Source organism: Sus scrofa, chromosome 1 (genome assembly GCF_000003025.6).
Source record: "Sus scrofa isolate TJ Tabasco breed Duroc chromosome 1, Sscrofa11.1, whole genome shotgun sequence".
NCBI lineage: Eukaryota > Metazoa > Chordata > Mammalia > Artiodactyla > Suidae > Sus > Sus scrofa.
This window is the reverse complement of record NC_010443.5, coordinates 98,695,409-98,716,580: the sequence shown is the minus strand read 5'-3', so window position 1 is coordinate 98,716,580 and position 21,172 is coordinate 98,695,409. Positions and strand designations below refer to the sequence as shown.

General features: G+C 40.0%; 1 protein-coding gene across 7 annotated transcripts in view; it reads left to right on the top strand.

The window, feature by feature from the left end:
• The window catches only part of DYM (dymeclin), a 382,159-nt gene that overhangs the window by 308,084 nt on the left and 52,903 nt on the right, over positions 1–21,172 (top strand). For all 7 annotated transcript variants that reach the window (XM_021092922.1, XM_021092897.1, XM_021092955.1 and 4 more), the window contains one exon: positions 7,649–7,762. In XM_021092922.1, coding sequence (XP_020948581.1) covers positions 7,649–7,762 — 114 coding nt within the window. The remainder of the gene's footprint in view (positions 1–7,648; positions 7,763–21,172) is intronic.

Genomic DNA, 21,172 nt, shown 5'->3' with positions numbered 1-21,172 from the left:
ACCAAAAAACAAAAAAGAAAACTATAGGCCAGTATCACTGATGAACATAGGTGAAAAAAATCCTCAACAAAATATTACCAAACTGAATTCAGCAATATGTTAAAAGGATCATACACCATGATCAAGTTGGATTGTTGCAAGGATTGTTCAGTATGTACAAAATTACTGTGATAATACCACATTAACAAATTGGAGAATAAAAATCATGTGATCATCTTAATAGATGCAGAAAACTTTTGACAAATTCAACATCCTTTTATAAACTCTCCACAGTTAGATATGGAGGGAATATACCTCAATGTAATAAAGGCCATATATGACAGACCTATAGCTAACATCATACTCAACAGTGAGAAGATGAAAGCATTTCCTTTAAAATCAGAACCAAGACAAGGATGCCCACCCTCCCCACTTTTATTCAACATAGTACTGGAAGTCCTAACCACAGCAATCAGATAAGAAAAAGAATTAAAAGGAATCCAGGAGTTCCCATAGTGGCGCAGTGGTTAACAAATCCGACTAAGAACCATGAGGTTTCACGTTCAATCCCTGGTCTTGCTCAGTGGGTTAGTGATCCACCGTTGCCGTGAGCTGTGGTATAGGTCACAGATGCAGCTTGGATCCCGTGTTGCTGTGGCTCTGGCGTAGGCTGGCGGCTACAGCTCCGATTGGACCCCTAGCCTGGGAACCTCCATATGCCACGGGAGCAGCCCAAGAAATGGCAAAAAGACAAAAAATAAAAATAAAAAATAAAAAGGAATCCAAATTGGAAAGCAAGAAATAAAACTTTCGCTATACATAGGAAATCTTAAAGATGCCACCAAAAAAAAATGATCACTATTAAAAGAGTTTAGCAAAGTTGCAAGATATAAAATTAATATAAAGACATCTGTTGCATTGCTGTTTCTATACACTGACAGTGAACTATCAGAAGGAGAAATTAAGAAAACGATCCCAAATTGGGTTGTGATGATCATTGTACAACTATAAATGTAATAAAATTCACTGAGTAATAAAAAAAGAAAAAGAAAACAATCTCATTTATCATAGCATCAAAAATAATAAAATTAGAAGTTTCCATTGTGGCTCAGTGGTAATGAACTCAACTAGTAACCACGAGGATGTGGGTTCAATCCCTGGCCTACCTCAGTGGGGTAAGGAGCTGCACTCAGTGGGTTGCGGTGAGCTGTGGGTAGGTCTCAGACACGGCTTGGATCCTGTGTGGCTGTGGTGTAGACTGGCAGCTGCAGCTCCAATTCAACCCCTAGCCTAAGAACCTCCATATGCTGCAGGTGCAGCCCTCATAATAATAATAATAATAATAATAATAATAGGGATAAACCTAACTGAGGAGGTAAAGGATTTGTACTCAGAATATTCTAAAACATTGATGAAAGAAACTGAAGATAACACAAACAGATGGAAAGATATGCCATGTTTGTAAATTAGAAGAATTAATATTGTTGAAATGTCATAGTACTCAAGGCAGTCTACATATTCAGTACAATCTCTGTCAAAACAACAATGGCATTTTTCACAGAACTAGAACAAATAATTCTAAAATTTGTATGGAAACACAAAAGATCCCAAATGGCTAAAACAGTCTTAAGAAAGAAGACCAGAACTGGAAGTATTCTTCTCCCTGACTTGGGACTATACTACAAAGCTACACTAATCAAAGCAGTTTGGTATCAGCATGAAAACAGACACATAGATTACTAGATCAGTGGAACAGAATAGAGAGCCTAGAAATAAACCCAAGAGCTTATGGTCATTTAATTTATAACAAAGGAGACAAGAATATGCAATGGAGAAAAGACAGTCTCTTCAGTAAGTGGTTCTGGGAAAACTGGATTGTATATGTAAAATAATGACATTTGTATATTTCCTCACAGTATATACAAAAATTAACTCAAAATGGGTTAAAGACTTAAATATAAGATCAGAATCCATAAAACTCCCAAAAGAAAACATAGAACATTCACAGAATAAATCATAGCAATTTTTTTGGATCTGTCTCCTAAGCCAAAGGAAACCAAAGCAAAAATAAACAAGTGGGATCTAATTAAATTTAAAAAACTTTGCACAGCTAAAGAAACCATAGACTGGAGTTCCCTCATGGCTTAGTGAACTAAGGATCTGGCAAGCAACCACAGACTAAAGGAAAAGGTAACCTACTGAATGGGAGAAAATATTTGCAAATGATATGAATGATAAGGTATTAATATCCAAAAATATATAAACAGTTCATATAGCTCAATGTCAAAAAAAAATTTAAAAATGAGCAGAATACCTGAATAGACATTCTTCCAAAGATGATATACCAACAGGCACGTGAAGATGCTCACCAATGACTAATCATCAGAGAAATGCAAATCAAAACCACAATGAGGAGTTCTTGTCATGGCTCACCAGTAATGAACCAGACTAGGATCCACAAGGATGTGGGTTTGATCCCTGGCCTTGCTCAGTGGGTTAAGGATTTGGAATTGCCATGAGCTATGACATAGATTACAGATGCAGCTCGAATCCCATGTTGCTGTGGCTGTGGCATAGGCCAGCAGCTGTAGCTCTGATTCGACTCCTAGCCTGGGAACTTCCATATGCTGCAGGTGCAGCCCTAAAAAGCAAACAAGCAAACAAACAAACAAACAAAAAAACCCACAAAAGAATAAAAAACCAAAACCACAATGGTTTATCAGAGTGGCTGCCATCAAATAGACCACAAATAACAAATGTTGGTGAGGATGTGAAGAAAAGGGAACTCTTGCACACTCTTGGTGGGAATGTAGATTGGTGCAGCCATTGTGGAAAACAGTCTGGATGTTCCTCAAAAAACTAAGAATAGAACTATCGTATGACCCAGTAATTCCATTCTTAGGTATATGGGAAAAAAAAACATGAATTTAAAAAGATACATGCATCCCAGTGTACATAGCAGCATTATGTATAATTGCCAAGATATGAAAGCAACCTAAGTGTGTATAAGAGTGAAATTTTGCCATTTGCAGCACCATGAATGGACCTAGAAGGTATTATGCTTAGTGAAATAAAATAAATAAATATAGCAAAACAGAAATAGACTCACAGATATAGAGAATACACTCTAATGGTTACCAGTAGGGAGAGGGAAGTGGGGAGGGGCAAGTTAGGCATAGGGGATTAAGAAGTACAAAATATAAACTATAAGGATATATTGTATAGTACAGAAAATATAGCAAATATTTTATAATAATTATAAGTGGGGAGTTGGCATAGTGGCCAGGGGAAACAAATCTGACTAGTAACCATGAGATTGCAGGTTCGATCCCTGGCCTTGCTCAGTGGGTTAAGGATCCAGCATTACTGTGAGCTGTGGTGTATGTTGCAGACAAGGCTCAGATCTGGTGTGGCTGTGGCTGTGGCTGGCAGCTGTAGCTCGGATTAGACCCCTAGCCTGGGAACCTCCATATGTCACAAGTGTAGCCCTAGAAAGAAAAAAAAAAAATTATAAATGGAGTATAGCCTGTAAAAAAATTTTTTTTTTTTTTTGCTTTTATTAGATATTGTCCAATATCAGGGACAATAGAGGGGACATTGAGAGGATAATAAAGGAGTATTGTGAATAAGCTTCTGGCAATAAGTTTGACAATTTAGGTAAAATAGTCAAATTTCTTAAAGGACACAGACTTTCAAAGCTTACTCATAAAGATAATCTAAATAGTTTTATATCTTTAATAGATATTGAATTAGCACATAAAATTTTTTCAACAAAGGAAATTCCAGGCCTAGATAGCGTTTTAATTACCCTTGAATTCTGCCAGACTTTTAAGATGAAAATAATACTATTTCAGTAGAATTCTTCCAGATATTAATAGACAAGGACATTTTCCCAACTTTTTTTATGAGGACATTACCTTAATACCAGTACTAGACAAAAACATTATAAAAATAGAAAACTACTGATCAATATTGCTCTCAGACATAGGCAAAAAAAATCCTCAATGAAATATTAGCAAACCAAATCTATCAGTATATCAAATGAATAACACATCATGATCAATTGGCATGTGTCCTGGGAATTCAAGGCAGACTCAACATTTAAAAATTAACTGGTGTAATTTACTATATTACACTAGACAAATCTTAAGACTGCAGAAGAAAAACCATACAATCGTCTCAATACATGCAAGAAAAACATTTGTCAAAATTCAGCATTCTTCCATTATTTTCTAAAAAACTATGAAAACTTCCTCAACCTGGTACTAAGTTTAATTTTTCTGAAAATAATAAAACGTGAATTCTTTGGAAAGAGAGGAGTTTATACGTTAATAAATTAATCAAGTAAAAATAGAAGAGTTGTTCATTGACCCTCAGTAATGTATTAAACTAATGGTGCTTGTGTTGTTGTTGTTGTTGTTTTGGCCATGGCACACAGCCACTTTATGTGGGATCTCAGTTCCCAGACCAGGAATTGAACCCAGGCCACAGTGGTGAAAACACTGAGTCCTAACCACTAGATCTCCAGGAAAGTCCCTCGTCATTTAGTTTTAACCAGCGGGCTCTCCTGAAAGTTCCTTTCCATTGATTTCACTTGCTAGTCCTAACTGGTTTGGGTGAGATGACCTTTGCCACCAAACTCAGTTGTTATAAATTTTTCGCCCATATCAGGCATAAAATCAGGAATGTAGACATATAACTACAAAGAAATATTACTGATTGGATACGCTGGTAGGGTAGTACATTTCTGGCTTTCATCCTTAACAGATAACTTTTACATGTATTAGTATTATCTCCTATGTGGTAGATAGGGCAACTTTGTCATTTTATAAATGAAGATACTGCGATAGACCTAATAATAATCATAGCATTTGACACTTTGTGAGCACTTAGCATGTCTCAGGCATTGTTCTTAGCACTCAGCAAGTATTAACTTACTTAATTCTAAGAATAACCCTATGAGGCAGACACTATATTCTTCCTCATTTATAGATCAGGAAACTCAGGCATGGAAAAGTTAAAATAACTTGCCTAAGTTTATAAAGAAGGCTTGGGGTTTAAACCAAAGCAATCTGACACCTGGTAAGTGCTCTAAACCACTACATGAGGCTACATCTGGAAGAAGTTGAGCTCTTACAAGTCACATTGTTAGTAAGTTTCTTAACTAGGGCTCTGCCTTTGAGCAGTTTGTAGTGTACACTTCCATGCTGTCTAACTAAATCCATTTAATTATACACGGAGTTCCCTGATGGCTCACTGGGTTAAGGATCTGGTGTTGTCACTGCTGTGGCATGGGTTGGATCCCGGGAACTTCCACATGTCATGGGTTTGGCAAAAAAATAAATGGATAAATAATCCATTTAATTATTCATGTTTGATCTATGTCTTGTCCTTCAATTACATTGCATCCATCGTTCTCTCTTTCTTTTCTTGCCTTTTGTCTTTTTAGAGCCGCACCCACAGGCATTTGGAGGTTCCCAGGCTAGGGATCAAGTGGGAGCTGTAGCTGCTGGCTTTCGCCACAACCACAGCAACATGGGATCCAAGCTGCGTCTGCGACCTACACCACAGCAGCTCACGGCAATGCCGGATCCTTAACCCACTGAGCAAGGCCAAAGATTGAACCCGCATCCTCAGTGGATGCTAGTCAGGTTCCTTAACCACTGTGCCACAACAAGAGCTCCGTTTCTTTTTATTTTTTTTTTTTATTTTTTATTTTTTTATTTTTTGCTATTTCTTTGGGCCGCTCCCGCGGCTTATGGAGGTTCCCAGGCTAAGGGTCGAATCAGAGCTGTAGCCACTGGCCTACGCCAGAGCCACAGCAACACAGGATCCGAGCCGTGTCTGCAACCTATACCACAGCTCACGGCAACGCCGGATCGTTAACCCACTGAGCAAGGGCAGGGACCGAACCCTCAACCTCATGGTTCCTAGTCGGATTCGTTAACCACTGTGCCACAAGAGGAACTCCCGTTTCTTTTTAAATTTTTTTTTCTTTTATTGAATTTTAGTTGCTGTAAATGAATGTAATATGATGATGTAAATGTAAATTACATTGCATCTTTCTTTAAGACACAAGATAGCATCTATTTTCTTTGTAAATTCTCTGGATATCTCACTGAGTAGGGTCATCAGTGTATTGATTAAAAACACAAAAACTTGAGGTAAAACCAAAATTCAAAAAAAATTGTTGCTGAACTTATTTATTTTACACATATAAAATGCCCATTTAAAAATAAGGAGACATTTTTTAAAAATCAGTTTCAGCACCTGCTGTGTCTAAACTCTGTGAACAAAATTTTATACCAGAATTCCCCAAAAAAGCTTTAAATCTGACTTGGGAAAAATAAGACCCATAGGCACATGTTGAAAACCAACCTGTCATGGACAAAATAAGCAACTTGCAAAGGAGTTGGTGCCAGCAAACTGCCTGAGATAAAGAAATGATTTATTTGGAATCAACAGCACTGTGGCCAGGCATTGCTGCCTTTGTTTTCACTCATTGCCATAGAGTTTCAAGGCACAAGTTTTTTAGGGTTCTGCCTCCCACTGGGTCTCTACTTTCCAGAATAAGTCCATTTCAGTGGCATTTATATTATATTATGTGCTTTCCACTATAAGAGAAAAGCTTGGGGGCCACTTGAGCAATTAATATTTAGGAGAGTAACCCTGGGAGAAAATTTGTTAAAATGTTCAGCAACAGCTGTGAAAGGAAATTCCCCTGCAGAACAGCAGGTTTAGGATCTGGCATTGCCTCAGCTGTGGTGCAGGTCACAGCTGCAGCACTGGTTTGATCCTTGGCCTGGAAATTTCCACATGCCATAGGTGTGGACAAAAAAAAAAAAAAAAGAAAGAAACAACTGTTAGTAACTTAAAACATTTTACCTACGAAATAGAAAACATGATGTAAATAGAAATACTCAACATTGTAAAAGACAGAAAATTTTTATATTTTTGCATGTCTGATTATAACAACTTGTCTATAGGGTATAGTATAATTTCTTGAATAAAAAGTGACCCATAGTTTTCTTGATTTATTAACATCATGGTTTTTAAGTGATTTCCTAAGAAATGGTGACATTCTTTTAGTTTTTAACGACAAGTGTTAAGAGATGGTATTATTTCCAGAATGTTACTCTGTTAGCATCTTGCTACATAGTTCAGGCTGTACTGTGACATGAAACAAAAAAAAATTACAGCTTCCTGTTAATTATCCCTGGTGATCAGGGATAAGACTTAAGTGGATAAATTAAATCAATAACCCTAAAACATCATTTTAGCTATTAGCTTCAAATTCCTTTCTTAAGACCTTTTTTGAGGTCACCATCAAGCCTCAATATTAACAAATTTTAAGCTTTAGCTTTCTCTTCCTGGGTGCTGCTCTCTAAATGAAATATAAATGCAAGGTGAGGCAGCACAAGAAAGAGCAGAATTCAGGAGCCTACTTAATTCAAACAGTGGGTAATCAACCCTGAATATTCAGGAGTTGGCTCTGATTCAGTCATCAAAGTCTTTGTAGAGGGGACTGATTTAGGAGAACTAGTGGATTAAAAGCCAGGTCACTTAAGAAATGGAACAATGATCATTTGACTATGATATGAGAAAGGTATCTGCTGAGAATTCATCTCCTACATCCACTTGTTTAAAAAAATAACACTTTACATTCCAGGTGATCACCTTCTTTAGCTCACGGTTACTACAGGCTGGAGCTGAGCTGTCAGTGGAACGGGTCCTGGAAATCATCAAGCAAGGGGTTGTCGCGCTGCCCAAAGACAGGCTGAAGGTAAGACTGGTGAAAGAAACGTACCGTTGTATCACTGATGTAAATATTGGCGTCTGAGCAGGCTCTATTCAGACTCATACCACTTACCCTGCACTTGCGCTAGAAAAGGCTCTCTGAATATGGCCTACGCTATAGAAGTGACACCCAAAAGTGCAATGAAGGATTCTGACATTTTTCCAGAAGAAATAACAAGGGAAGGACTGTCTTCCTACCACTGCATAGCCTGTGAGTGAATAAAGGAGCACCTTATTTTTCAACCCAGTGAAATAAATTCAGTCTTCTAAGTGTCATCGGGGGCTGATGGGAAGGTGGTGGAGATGATCACTACAGGAGCTGATACTTACAAAATGTGGACTCGGTGCTTTGCAGGGGTGGGGGGTGGATTATCAGTGTCTTACATATATTAACTCTGTTAGTCCTCACAGCAGTTCTTTAAGGGTGAGTAGTGTTATCTTAACCTTCAGATGAGGAACCTGGTGCACAGAGAGGCTAAGTAGCTTACCCAAAGCTGTGCAATTAGAAAATGAGGGAACAAGGAGATTCACACCAAGGCAGTCTGGCTCCAGAGAGCCTGCTCGTAATCACCACGCTATTTACTGGATGCCTAGGTATAGCTGTAGAAAAGGGGACCATTTCACAAAACAGGTGGGGGAAATGTTTGTCCTTTGAGAAGGCAGTTAGACTTGTGTGTATTACATTAGGCATTTGCATTAGGTATATTCTTGAAGTGATCTCATGATACAAGAGTCATACTTGAAGACTAGTTTTCCCATAGGAAAAGACGTAATGGGGACATTTGCAGGGAATGTATGAATGTACAGTAGTGTCGCCTGTTTTTACTTTAATACTTCTATTAACTTTTTTCCTTCATTATCTCTAATTTTTTTTAAAGTTTAACAGCATACAGGGTGTCACCATGAATGTTTAGCCTTCTTCACAGTGTTGTATCACACTGTGTGATACAAGTTTCTGCTCCAAAGTTACTGTTTTGCAGGCTGTGTTTTTCGGCATTATCACTAGAACCGCTGCTTAATGAACGTTGTAGAATACAAAAATATTTTCAGTTATAACAACAGACTGTGTAGAGCAACAGCACATGAGTCATAATCACTTGCCAGAATTCCACTGTATGTAAACTGCGGTTCACACAGGGTGAGCAAAGGCGAAGGGGTTTCTTACTTATCAGCTAAAATGGCACCACCATGTGGCAGTAGCAGAAAACCTGATTACAGTTCACCAGAGCCTCCAGCTTTGACTTTACTCTCTTCCTGACAATTCCTTAAGTGTGGAGAATTTGTATTATTTCCTTTCTTACATAACGTAAGACCCCTGAGGTCTTTTGGGCTTTTTTCTCACTGTTTCAAATTTATTTATACCATGTTAACCCATACAAAACCCCACGATGAGTAGACCGGCAACTCAAAGGAAGTGGTGGATCTTTGTGTTTAAGCTAAGTCAGGGAAGAAGTGGAACTGTCAGGAGGCTGTAAGGAAAAGACAATGCAGAAGTCAAGGGAAGGGGGATATGATGAGATCAAAGAACCAGTGTAGTAGAAGCAATGGAAATTGTGATTAGAGAGCAGTGTATGTAGACCAATGATGTTAAAAAGGAGCTGATTTCCATGACAACATGGCCTGGATTCAGCCATGAGTGAGGGGCTGAAATGATACAGATGTGAATGAAAGTCCATGTGACTGAACCAGTTAATGACTTGGAAGCCAAGGATGGGCATCATAGTCAGCCAGGATGATAAGCCATGGGATGGAAAGAAAGACTGAGCCAGACGCTACAGTAAGTGGGGGAGAAGCCTAGGAGTAAGATCCAGGTTTCAGTTACTGAAGTGGTGAGAAGAGACGATTCAGGACAGGGACTGAGAATGTAGGGATTCATAAAAACCGTAAAATGGGGTTTGAAAGGGCCGTGTGGGCTGTCGGAGGGAGAGAAGCAGCAGGAGGTTGGTTCAGGAGAGAGGAAGCACAAAGCAGAATGGGGGCAAAAGTACAGGAGAAGATGGCAATGACCAATGCCAAGGACCTCGGATGTTAGGTTAAAGCTTGTCACAAGATTCCATCAGGATCAGCACTGAATGCATCTTTATCAAGCATCTGCTCTGTAACAGCTATTGCTCTAAGTGCTTGGGTGCACAGTGAGCAAAGATCCCTGCCCTTCCAGTGCTCCTGCACTAGCAGGAGGAAACAGACAATGAACAATCAGCATAATATAATGAGTAACAAAATGATCTAGTGTACTAGAATGTGATAAATACTCTGGAAAATAAGGAAATGATAAAACAGGTTAAGGGTGTTTGGGGTATCAGTGAGGATGTGGTGGGAACAAGTTGTAGAATTCCAGAGATCCAGGTCCAGACAACCTTTAGGGGAAAGGGGGTTAGGGGAATTAGGTATGCAGATTCAGGGGAGAGTCCCAGGCAGTAAGGACATCTCCTAAAAAGGTCCAAAGCCAAAAGGGTAACAATCATATTGTGGAAATGAAAAGAGCAAAGCAGATAGAGCTGTGAGGACAAGGGCAGAGGAGCAGGAGCTGAACAGAGATGCTAAGTGTGGGGAGGTGCAGTGCAAGATTTTGAGGAGTGGCGTGGTGGGGTTTTGATTTTAATAGGATCACTCTGGCTGATGTGTTTAGAGTAGACTATAAGCAGAGGGATCAATTAGATTTTTGTTTGACTTGGACCATGGCGGAAAGGTGGAAATGCTGACAGACTTTATCCAAGAAGTTGTCTGATGGGCAGAGAAGTGCTCTTAGGCCTTTTAGGAGATAGCCAGAGTCTGCACTGAACTCAGAGGTTCTGAAGGACTAGTAAGAGAACTAGTCTGCGAGTATTGGAAGAATTGTTATTGGAACTGGATTTGGACTTGGACTAGATGGTCTCTAGGACAACTTCCAGACGTTGGCTAACTGAGTCTGTCATGGTGAGATGCCTGGCTCTGCTTTGCCAAATGTTGTGCGACTCAGCAGTGCACATGGGTCAGTATGCCGCTAGTATATAGAGGCTGTCATGACAGTTCGGAGCAAACTCTGGGTGTCACACCTTAAGGCAACGTGGAAAACTTTCAGAAAATCTCCCAAACTGAAAGAACATAGGGATTCATTAGGGGAATTCACAGGTGCCAAGCAGAAGAGACTTGTCTTCAAGGACTGGAAGAATTATGTATGAAAGCAGATTAGGACTTATTATGTGTGGCCTCAGGAACAGGACCATGGGTAGAAGCCATATACAGGTACCTGCATTTCAGTCCCACATAAGGACACACTTTCTAAGAAATGGAACTACAGTTGACACTTGACCAATGCATGGGTTAAGACGCTCTACGCAGTTGAAGACCCAGATATAACTTACAGTCAGACCACTGTATCCACAATTTCTCTGAACTCAGGAATTCAGCCAACCATGGATTATGTAGTACTGTGGTTATCTACTGTTGGAAAAGTGCATAAGTGGATCCATGCAGTTCAAATCCTTATTATTCAAGGGTCAACTGTATTTAGAAATGGAATAGGCAAGTTCTGGGAAGTAGTACATTTACTCTCACCGGAGATATTAAAATAATAGGTTGAGGAGTTCCCGTCGTGGCGCAGTGGTTAACGAATCTGACTAGGAACCATGAGGTTGCGGGTTCAGTCCCTGCCCTTGCTCAGTGGGTTAAGGATCTGGCGTTGCCGTGAGCTGTGGTGTAGGTTGCAGACGCAGCTCGGATCCCGCGTTGCTGTGGCTGTGGTGTAGGCCAGAGACTGCAGCTCCGATTTGACCCCTAGCCTGGAAACCTCCATATGACGCAGGAGCGGCCCAAGAAATAGCAAAAAGACAAAAATAAAATAAAATAAAGTAATAGGTTGATGGCCACTTGACAGGGGTGTAAACAGGTTCTATCTGGGATGTGGCGCTTCCTTTCGGTACCAGCTAACTAGCACCGTGAATGGAGAAGGAGTCTAAGGCTGAGTTCAGGTACAGCATGGAGTGCTGAGATCCATTAACAATGCCCACCACTGGTAACAGGAGCAGAAAGTAAGGAACACATATGCAATTATTTGCTGTTCCAATTGTAAGGCTTCAAATATTGGTTGGGAAATCCAACTATGTGACTTTTAAGACCCTTTCCATTCCTAAAAGTGTAATCCTGACCATGCATATTCTAAAACTGTCATTCTCCACAAAGCAGGAAACTGCATACATTTTTGATAACAGTTTTCACTCTCAGAAGACACAAGAGGCAATAAGGAAATATTATTAATCTGGGGATTTTTTGTGACAAGAGTTCACCTTTGAGGGCAGAGTCAGATTTGTATGCCAAAAGAACATAAATTGCTAAAAGTTGTATGTGGCTCTTAAGAAAAATTTGGTTCACAGAGGATGGAAGACAAAATTTACAATGTTGACTATCCAATCCCTGATTGTCCTGTGCAAACAAATATGAGAACCGTGTTTGTACTGAAGTTATCTCTTTTCAACTCTGCATCGCCATTGCCTCCTCCTCTGTGTGTAGTTCTGAGTTGGAGTCGCCAAGGAGAGGCACACTTGCATGCGATTCAGAAGGCAGAAGAGAAGGAGCCATTATTCTCCAGAGGCAGCTCCTGCCTGACTTGGTGCTGTAGGTGGCAGGGGTTGTCGATGGCATCTCAGAGATCCTGAGATTTGCAGCCGCTTCAGTGAGCTCTTGAGAACCACCCACTTCGGTGCTAAGGAGAGTCTTCTGTTACAACTTCTCTGATCTTGCCTTTCCAACAGTTGCATAAGCCTCTTTTTTCCTTACAAAACCCTTTATACTTGAGTTATAGAGAGTGGCTTCTGTTTTCCCTACCAAACCTGTCAGAGAAAGTAAAAGCCCTGATTTCAAACAGAAAGCAATTTAATACCAGAAATTCAAAAGTCGTAAGGACTAGGGAAGCCAACTTCAGTGAAAACCAGTGCTGGCTTTCAGGAAATCAAAAGTGGCAAGAATCTCATCCCCAATGGTCTGGCCTGCCTGCAGCATCCATGTGGGGGTCTGCAAGAAGATTGCGAGAAACCACCGGCAAAACTTCCGCTGAAGCCCACAGACCTGCCCACCACTGTTACCAGACCACCAGTGGCCTGTTTCTCTTCTTCCTTCTGAAATGCAAGTTCCTCTCATTGCCACAGTCTAACCCAAAACCCTTCAGAGGTATGCTAGGAAATGCAGTTTCCAGGTTTCAGCATGAAAAGGAGTGAAAGGTGCCTGAGTTCCAACAACCTGATATATGATCAAAGGAAACTAAAGCAGTATGAGAAGTTTCTTCACGAGCACGGATTTTTTTCAAGGATATATGCAAAAGATAGAATGGTATGTACAGAGGCCATATGTAATGGAGCGACATGAATTTATACAGCTGTTTTCCAAAGACTCAAATTGAAAGGGGACTTTGATCCTCTGAGAGGAGAAAGCAAAGAAAATTAGAAGTTGTGGGCCTTTTGCATTAAGAGCATGGACAAGATTACATGATTGATTGATGCATTCTCCTACTTTCAAATGCTAGTTTATCTCCTTCAGTGAGAATAATCTCAAACAAGAAAAGAATATATCCTTTAATAAAATTGAAGCCCAGGAGTTCCCTTCATGGCTCAGTGGTTAACAAATCTAACTAGGATCCAAGAGGATGTGGCCTAGCTCAGTGGGTTAAGGATCTGACGTTACCATGAGCTGTGGTGTAGGTCACAGGCGCTGCTCGGATTCTGCTTTGCTGTGGCTGGGGTGTAGGCCCGCAGCTATAGCTCTGATTCAGCCCCTTGCTTGGGAATTTCCATATGCCATAGGTGCAGCCCTAAAAGGCAAACAAACAAACAAATAAATTAATGAATTAAATTAAAACCCAGAATAAGTATGTGAATTGTACAAGAGCTGCCAGCCTTTTTCAGCATAAAACTCAGATGCAGTTTCTCCAGATGCTGGCAGATGGATGTAAACCTGTGAGTAACATTTGAGACCTCAAGCTCCGCAGTAATACAAGTAATGCTATGAGATGCTTTTCTAAGCACTTTATAGTGCTATGAATTGGTGCTATTTTCCTGATTTTCTAGATGAAGCAGCTAAGGCTCAGAGAGGTTAAATTACTACCCAAGACACACACACACAAAATTGGAGTTCCTGTCGTGGCTCAGAGAAAATGAATCCAACTTGGAACCATGAGGTTGAGGGTTCAATCCCTGTCCTCACTCAGTGGGTTAAGGATCTGGCATTGCTGTGGCTCTGGTGTAGGCTGGCAGCTATAGCTCTGATTAGGCCCCTAGCCTGGGAACCTCCATATGCCGCGGGTGTGGGCCCTGGAAAAGTCAAAAAAAAAAAAAAAATTACTACCCAGATACAAAGATAGCCTTCAAACCAAGGCAGTCTTTCTCTGGAGTCTGTTTTGTTCACCACTGTCCTGTACCTTATTTTCTTCCATGCTGGTCAAACCACTCTAGGACCATTAGGTCCCGTCTGAGCATCACATTGGTAAACTAAGCCGTGTGCAGAAGCAGGTGAAGTTACGGCAAAGAACCTGTAAATCACCCAAGGTGAGGACTAGATGGTATATAACCTGGAAAAGAGAGGATTTCAGGAAAACATAAAAGCTGTGTTCAACTACTTTAAGGATTATTCTGTAAAAGAGGAATTATTATGAAATTACTATTTCATGTTATGCCACAGGGCACTGGGCAGTAGCTAAACAAAGACAGGTATTAGTGCCACCTAAGGAAATGTTTTCTGAAGGGTAAAGTTGTTTAGCAGCCTATATGGAGCTTCATGAAATAGTAAAGTATCGTATTCACCAGAAAGTCTGGATGGTAGATGTTAAAAAACAAAACAAAACAAAACAAACAAACAAATAAAAACCCACACACCAATTGACAGAGAAACTCAAGTCTATGATATAAGAAAAAAAGTTGAAAGAGTTCCTCTCAGTAAGAAATTACACAGGGTAATCCCAAAGATTTCTTGCCATTCTTAGGGGCCTAGAATTCTGTCTTATAAAATTCCATGGAAAGTTTTTGCAAAGCAGTGCTCTAGTAACATGCTCCTCCAATTTAGAGGTCAAGCCCTGTTGCTTCCTGATAAGGTCTGGAGTCCTTAGGCTGGAATTCTAGACCATCCACAGTCTATCTCCAAGCTGCCGTTCCAGCCCTTTCCCTCCCCCACTTCCCATCACTCCCATGCCCACCCCAGTGCTCTAGCCAACTGGAACCATGGCTGTGCTTTCTTCTTCCTTCCTGCATTTTTGGATTTGCTTACACAGTTTTCTTTTCTCAATACACTATTCTCTCATTTTTGCTTATTCAGATTGAAGGCATTCATTGAAGCCCTTGATAAATTGAACAACTTTTATGAAGCCTTTCCCTTTACTCCTCAACCTACCTGTGCCTCCATCCTCTAAATCTTCTTTGCTTTCTAGGAGCTCCCATTGTGTCTTAGCAAGTTAAGAACCCTACTAGTATCCATGAGGATTTGGGTTCGATCCCTGGCCTCACTCAGTGGGTTAAGGATCTGGCGTTGCCATGAGCTATGGTATAGGCCATTAGATGCAGCTCAGATCTGGCATTGCTATGGCTGTGGCATAGGATGGCAGCTGCAGCTCTGATTTGACCCCTAGCCTGGGAACTTCCATATGACGTGGGTGTGGCACTAAAAATTAATTAATCATTTACTTAATATTCTTTGCATATACACTCTAGGGACCTCCTCTTCTACCTTGTATGTAGTTATTTAAATGTTTTCTCTCTCCCACTCTATAACTTCCTTAAGAATAGCGGTCATGTCTTGGTCATCTGCATCTCCTTGATGCTTATTAGTTCAATGTCTGGTACATAATAGTCGCCCAGTAAATGTGATGAGTTCTTGAATGAAAAGCACACTTTATATACTCTAAAGAAGAAATGGGGGAGTTCCCGTCTTGGCGCAGCAGAAACAAATCTGACTAGGAACCATGACGTTTCGGGTTTGATCCCTGGCCTTGCTCAGTAGGTTAAGGATCTGGAGTTGCCATGAGCTGCTGTGTAGGTCATGGACACAGCTCGGATCTGGTGTTGCTGTGGCTGTGGCATTGGCCAGCAGCTACAGCTCCGGTTAGACCCCTAGCCTGGGAACCTCCATATGTCATGGATGCTGCCCTTAAAAAAAAAAAGAAGAAGAAGAAGAAAAAAGAAAGAAATGGGGACTTGATAGAATTCAATAGTTTGGGAGTAAAATTTTCTGTCTCCAGACCTGCCTTTCTAATTTTTATTCTTCCATCCTCTTTTCAATTTTAATTCATTTAACTGTTTCTCTCTATATGTGTCAGGCACTGTTCTAAACTTTGGATACACAAGTGGACAAAAATAGACAAAAATCCCTGCCTCACAGAGCTTGTGTGGAGGAGATAGACAATAAAATAAATAAGTAAAATATTTGCTGTTTTATTTATTTTTTGTACCCTGATGTTTTTATTTTTTGTTTTCTTTTTCTAAATTGAAGTGTACAATATAGTGAGTCACAATTTTTAAAGGTTATACTTCATTTATGGTTGTTATAAAATATTGGCTCTATTCACCATTGTACAATATATCCTTGTGGCTTATTTTATAATATTTGCTATTTTAGATAGTAGTAGATAAAAATAGAGGAGGATAGACAGTGTTGGGAAGGGAGCAGTTTTACATAGGGTGTCCAGAAGAGATTTGAATCAGTGCCACCTTGATTTTTTTTTCACATTTTAAATAATTTTAGACTTACAGAAAATTTGCAAAAATAGTAGAGACAGTTCATGTAAACCCTTCATCCAGGTTCCCCTGTTGTTAACAATACATATACCTACATATAACTATAGTACAATCATCAAAACCAGAGAATTAACATAAGTACAATGCTGCTAACTAAATTACAGACCTTATTTGAATTATACTAGGGTTTTTTTTCCCCTCTCCCAATGTTCTTGTTTCTGTTTCAGAATCCTTTCCAGAGGCCACATTGTATTTAATTCTGAGTCTCCTCCAACTTGTAACTGTTCCTCAGTCTTTCCTTATCTTTCATGACCTTGATTGATACTGTGCATGAGTGCTGGTCGGTTGTTTTGTATAATCCCTCTCAGCTTGGTTTTTTCTTATGTTTCCTCATGTTTACATTAAAGTTACGCATGTTTGGCAAGAATACCGTGGAAGCGACATGTGTCCCTCTCAGTTCACTGTGTCAGGAGGTACCTGCTGTCAGCCTGTCTCATTGCTGGTGGTATTGCCCTTGATCACTTGGTTAATGTGGTGTCTCTCAGAGTTCTCCAGTGAAAAGGCACTATTTTTCCCTTTGTAATTGATTACTATCTTGGGAGTGAGGCTTTGAGACTGCTAATATCCTGTTTCTCCTCAAACGTCTGCCCTGACTTTTATCATTTATCAGTGGAGCTTCCCTACACAGTTATTACTGTGGTGTTGACCTAGTGGCAATTTGGCATTTTATTCTATAGATTATGATTCAATACTGTCATTTACTTATTTGTTGCCCAAAATGTTCTAGCTTTGGCCAGCAGGAGCTCTTCCAGGTTGGCTTTTGTACCCTCCCCAGTCCTGGATCAACCACTTCTTCAGTGAACCCCTGGTTCCTTTTTTTTCCTTTTCTTTTTCTCCTTCTTCTTCTTCTTCTTTTTTTTTTTTTTTTTTTTTTTTTTTTTTTTTTTTTTAATGGTACTTAGGAAACAAGACCTGGGCATTAGGCTCCATTCTTCCTAGAACCTTCTGTACCCTTCCTCTTGCTCATCCTTTCACCACCTCTTTCTCTTCTGTGGACAGTCACTGCTTCTTCACTCTGCTCTCATACTCGGGTACTCTTCTTTTTTTGTTTGTTAGTTTTTATGGTCACACTCACAGCTTATGGGAGTTCCCAGGCCAGGGATTGAGCTACAGCTATGGCCACACTGGATCCTTTGACCCACTGCACCGGGCCGGGGATTGAACCCACACTTCCACAGCAGTGACCCAAGCCCCTGAAGTCAGATTCTTGACCCACTGTGCCATGGCTGGAACTCAAGTTCACTTCTTCCTTTGTGTGTATCCCTCCCCTATGATAAACCGTAGCTCCCTCTTTTGGACTGTCTCTTACTAGTTGTGTCTCCAGTCCATTGTTTTTCTACTTCTAATCCCAATCTTATTTTCTAACTCTTTTAAGTGAATGCTGCTGGCCCCAAGAGCCCCTCCACCAGCCATAGCAGACAATAAAGGTTAATTCTGTAGTTCATTCTAATACTTACCTTAAAGCAAAATGAATTACAGTGTACAGACCATCTGTGTGAATGTCAGTATGTTCATTTATTCTACTGTGTTCAGAAAGAACGTGCCCTTTATATTTGAGACAGTAAAATATAAATAAGAAACTATTGCATTTGGAATGGATAAGCAATGCGATCCTACTGTATAGCACTGGGAACTATATCTAGTCACTTGTGATGATGGAGGATAATGTGAGAAAAAGAAGTATATGTGTGGGACTGAGTCACTTTGCTATACAGTAGAAAATTGACAGAACATTGTAAACCAACTGTAATAGAAAAAATAAAAATCATTACCAAAAAAAGGAAATATAGGAGTTCCCATCATGGCACAGCAGAAATGAATCCAACTAGGAACCATGAGGTTGTGGGTTCGATCCCTGGCCTCACTCAGTGGGTTAAGGATCCACTATTGCCATGAGCTGTGGTGTAGGTCACAGACGCGGCTCGGATCTGGCATTGCTGTGTCTGTGGTGTAGGCCAGCAACCGTAGCTCTGATTTCACCCCTAGCCTGGGAACCTCCATATGCTGTGGGTGCTGCCCTAAAAAGCAAAAAAATAAAAAAAATTCAAAAAATTTTTCTAATTAAAAAAGATAAAAAGAAATATAACTCTGTTCTTCAGGATTATGGCTAAATAAATGAAGAAAGTAATTGATGTGTAGGAGGTCCCAGGCCAGTTACCTCTTATTTAGAACAAGATCCCACTGAGACCAAGGTCATGGATAAATTCCTTAAGTGGGCCAGTTAATTCTGTACTGAAACATAGCAAGAAACTGTATGCCTGAGTGCAACTGACCATCTTACTCTATAGAGGGACAAATGATGGAAGATGGATGACTCATTTAAAAAAAAAAAAAAAAAGGAAGAAAGGAAAGAAAAGCATCTCCAGTACTAGAAAAGAAACCAAAATTACATTTACTCACAGACGGTGAGTCATCCTCAGTTGGATTAAATGATAACACATTATTACCACAGATGTTACTAGAGAAAAAAAATACTGTTTATAATCGAGCTTTATCTCAGTTATCTTAATCATCTTTTGGGATTGTTTATAATAAAACGAATCACTTAAAACCTCTAGAGTTTAATTCACAGAATTCTGCCATATCTAAAGTTGATTGAAAATTCAAGCTGTGTGTTGGATAATATTTGTGCTATACCACATGACAGAATGTTATAGTCTTTTGGGTGGTTCACTAATATATACTGATAAAATAATTGTCGGGTATGTAATAATAGCTTTGTGCATGAGATTGATGTCAAAGGGGTTGTTTTGAATTGGAAATGCTGTTTTAGTAAAAGCTCTTTATGAAAGTGTGGAATAGTGAGTACTTACTGATTTGTTCTTCCTTAAAATATAAATTAAACATTTAAAAAATTGAGACTTCTTTTGAACCACTTTGGGGGTTGTGGAGAGAAGCACAGTGGAGACGTTAGCCAGCTAATGTCAACTGAAGAAGAGCCAAAAGTTTTTGAAGTTTCCCTTGCATTGCAGACTGAAGCCAAATTTGTAGAAGAATTACTCTTCCAATTTTGGGCGAGTAAACACTAAGATCTGGAAGCCCATGGCATAGTAATTGACTCTCAACCAAATAAAATATTTCTCAATCAAATGTTACTTGACATAGCCTTGTAAAATATTTGTGTAATATCCTGTGTGGAAATATATACTCTTTGGATAAATCTGTCTATATAGTTAAACAACTTGGCTATCCCGAGTAAATAGTATTAATATCATTCTAAACATCTTCTTCTTACTGGTATTGCGTGAAGGCTGGGAAAGGCAATACCAGGTAATGAGTTTGAGGGACCCTCCTGCGTAAACAGAGACAGAAAGAACAGGCTCTGAAATCCTCAGGTGCTTATTCCTCCTTTCAAGTTTGGAAGGAAATAAATGAAGTTAGTGTGTCCTCCAGAAGCTCAGCTAGAAGCCACAGCTCAGAGTTCTCTGTCTGCATCTCCAGCAGGGCCTGTCCCTGGCTCCCATTTCACTTACTCATGAGCATTTTGTATGTCCCGATGATCGGTCAGGATTCACCCAGATCTATGCAGGTTCTCGACCACCACCACCCCACCTCATATTTAATTATGTAAAGTTTCCAGGTTCCCTCTTTTCTTTGGGTTAGTGAATTATCCATGTGACTTGAGGATTAAGGATTTTACTGTTATCTAGTGTTTGAAAATTAGGTCATGCTCTTCAGGGGGGATGAACCCCTGAAGATAACTCCTCTTTTAGTGTAAACAGGAGACTCTGGAATAATAGAAGCTACTAACACTAACTGAACTTTTCATTTCATTCACTTAAGACACTTGATAAATCATCGAAATTAAAAGTGGATAGGCAGTGGCTCAGCAGTAACAAACCCGACTAGTATCCATGAGGATGCAGGTTCCATCCCTGGCCTCCCTCAGTGGGTTAAAGATCCAGTGTTGCCTCAAGCTGTGGTGTAGGTCACAGACGCGGCATGAATCTGGCATTGCTGTGGCTGTGGTATAGGCCTGCAGTTATAGCTCCAGTTCGACCCTTAGGCTGGGAACTTCCGTATGCTGTGGTGTGGCCCTAGAAAAAAAAAATTAATTAAAAAATAATAATTTTAATAAAATTAAAATAATAATAATTAATTTAAAAATAATAATTTTAAAAATTTTAAGTGGATAGGCAGTTTCACACTAAATGATTTTTTAAAACCTTAATTTTATATCTGTCTTTTAGAATACTTGCACTGTTGTTAGTTACATAAAGAGAAATATGGAAAGTTGAAATTTCCATAGTTTAGTGTCTTAAAATTGACTTGCTTAAAACCTTCCCCTGGAGTTCCCGTCGTGGCGCAGTGGTTAACGAATCCGACTAGGAACAATGAGGTTGCAGGTTCGATCCTTGCCCTTGCTCAGTAGGTTAATGATCCAGCGTTGCCGTGAGTTGTGGTGCAGGTCGCAGACGCGGCTCGGATCCCACGTTGCTGAGGCTCTGGCATAGGCTGGCAGCTCAGCTCCGATTAGACCCCTAGCCTGGGAACCTCCATATGCCGCGGGAGCGGCCCAAGAAATGGCAAAAAGACAAAAAAAAAAAAAACCTTCCCCCTATTAGGAGTCTCTCCCTGTCCCCACCCCAAATGTCTTCCGTTTCTCTGTTGGTTCTCTTTCTCCAGACAGAATACCAAGTGCC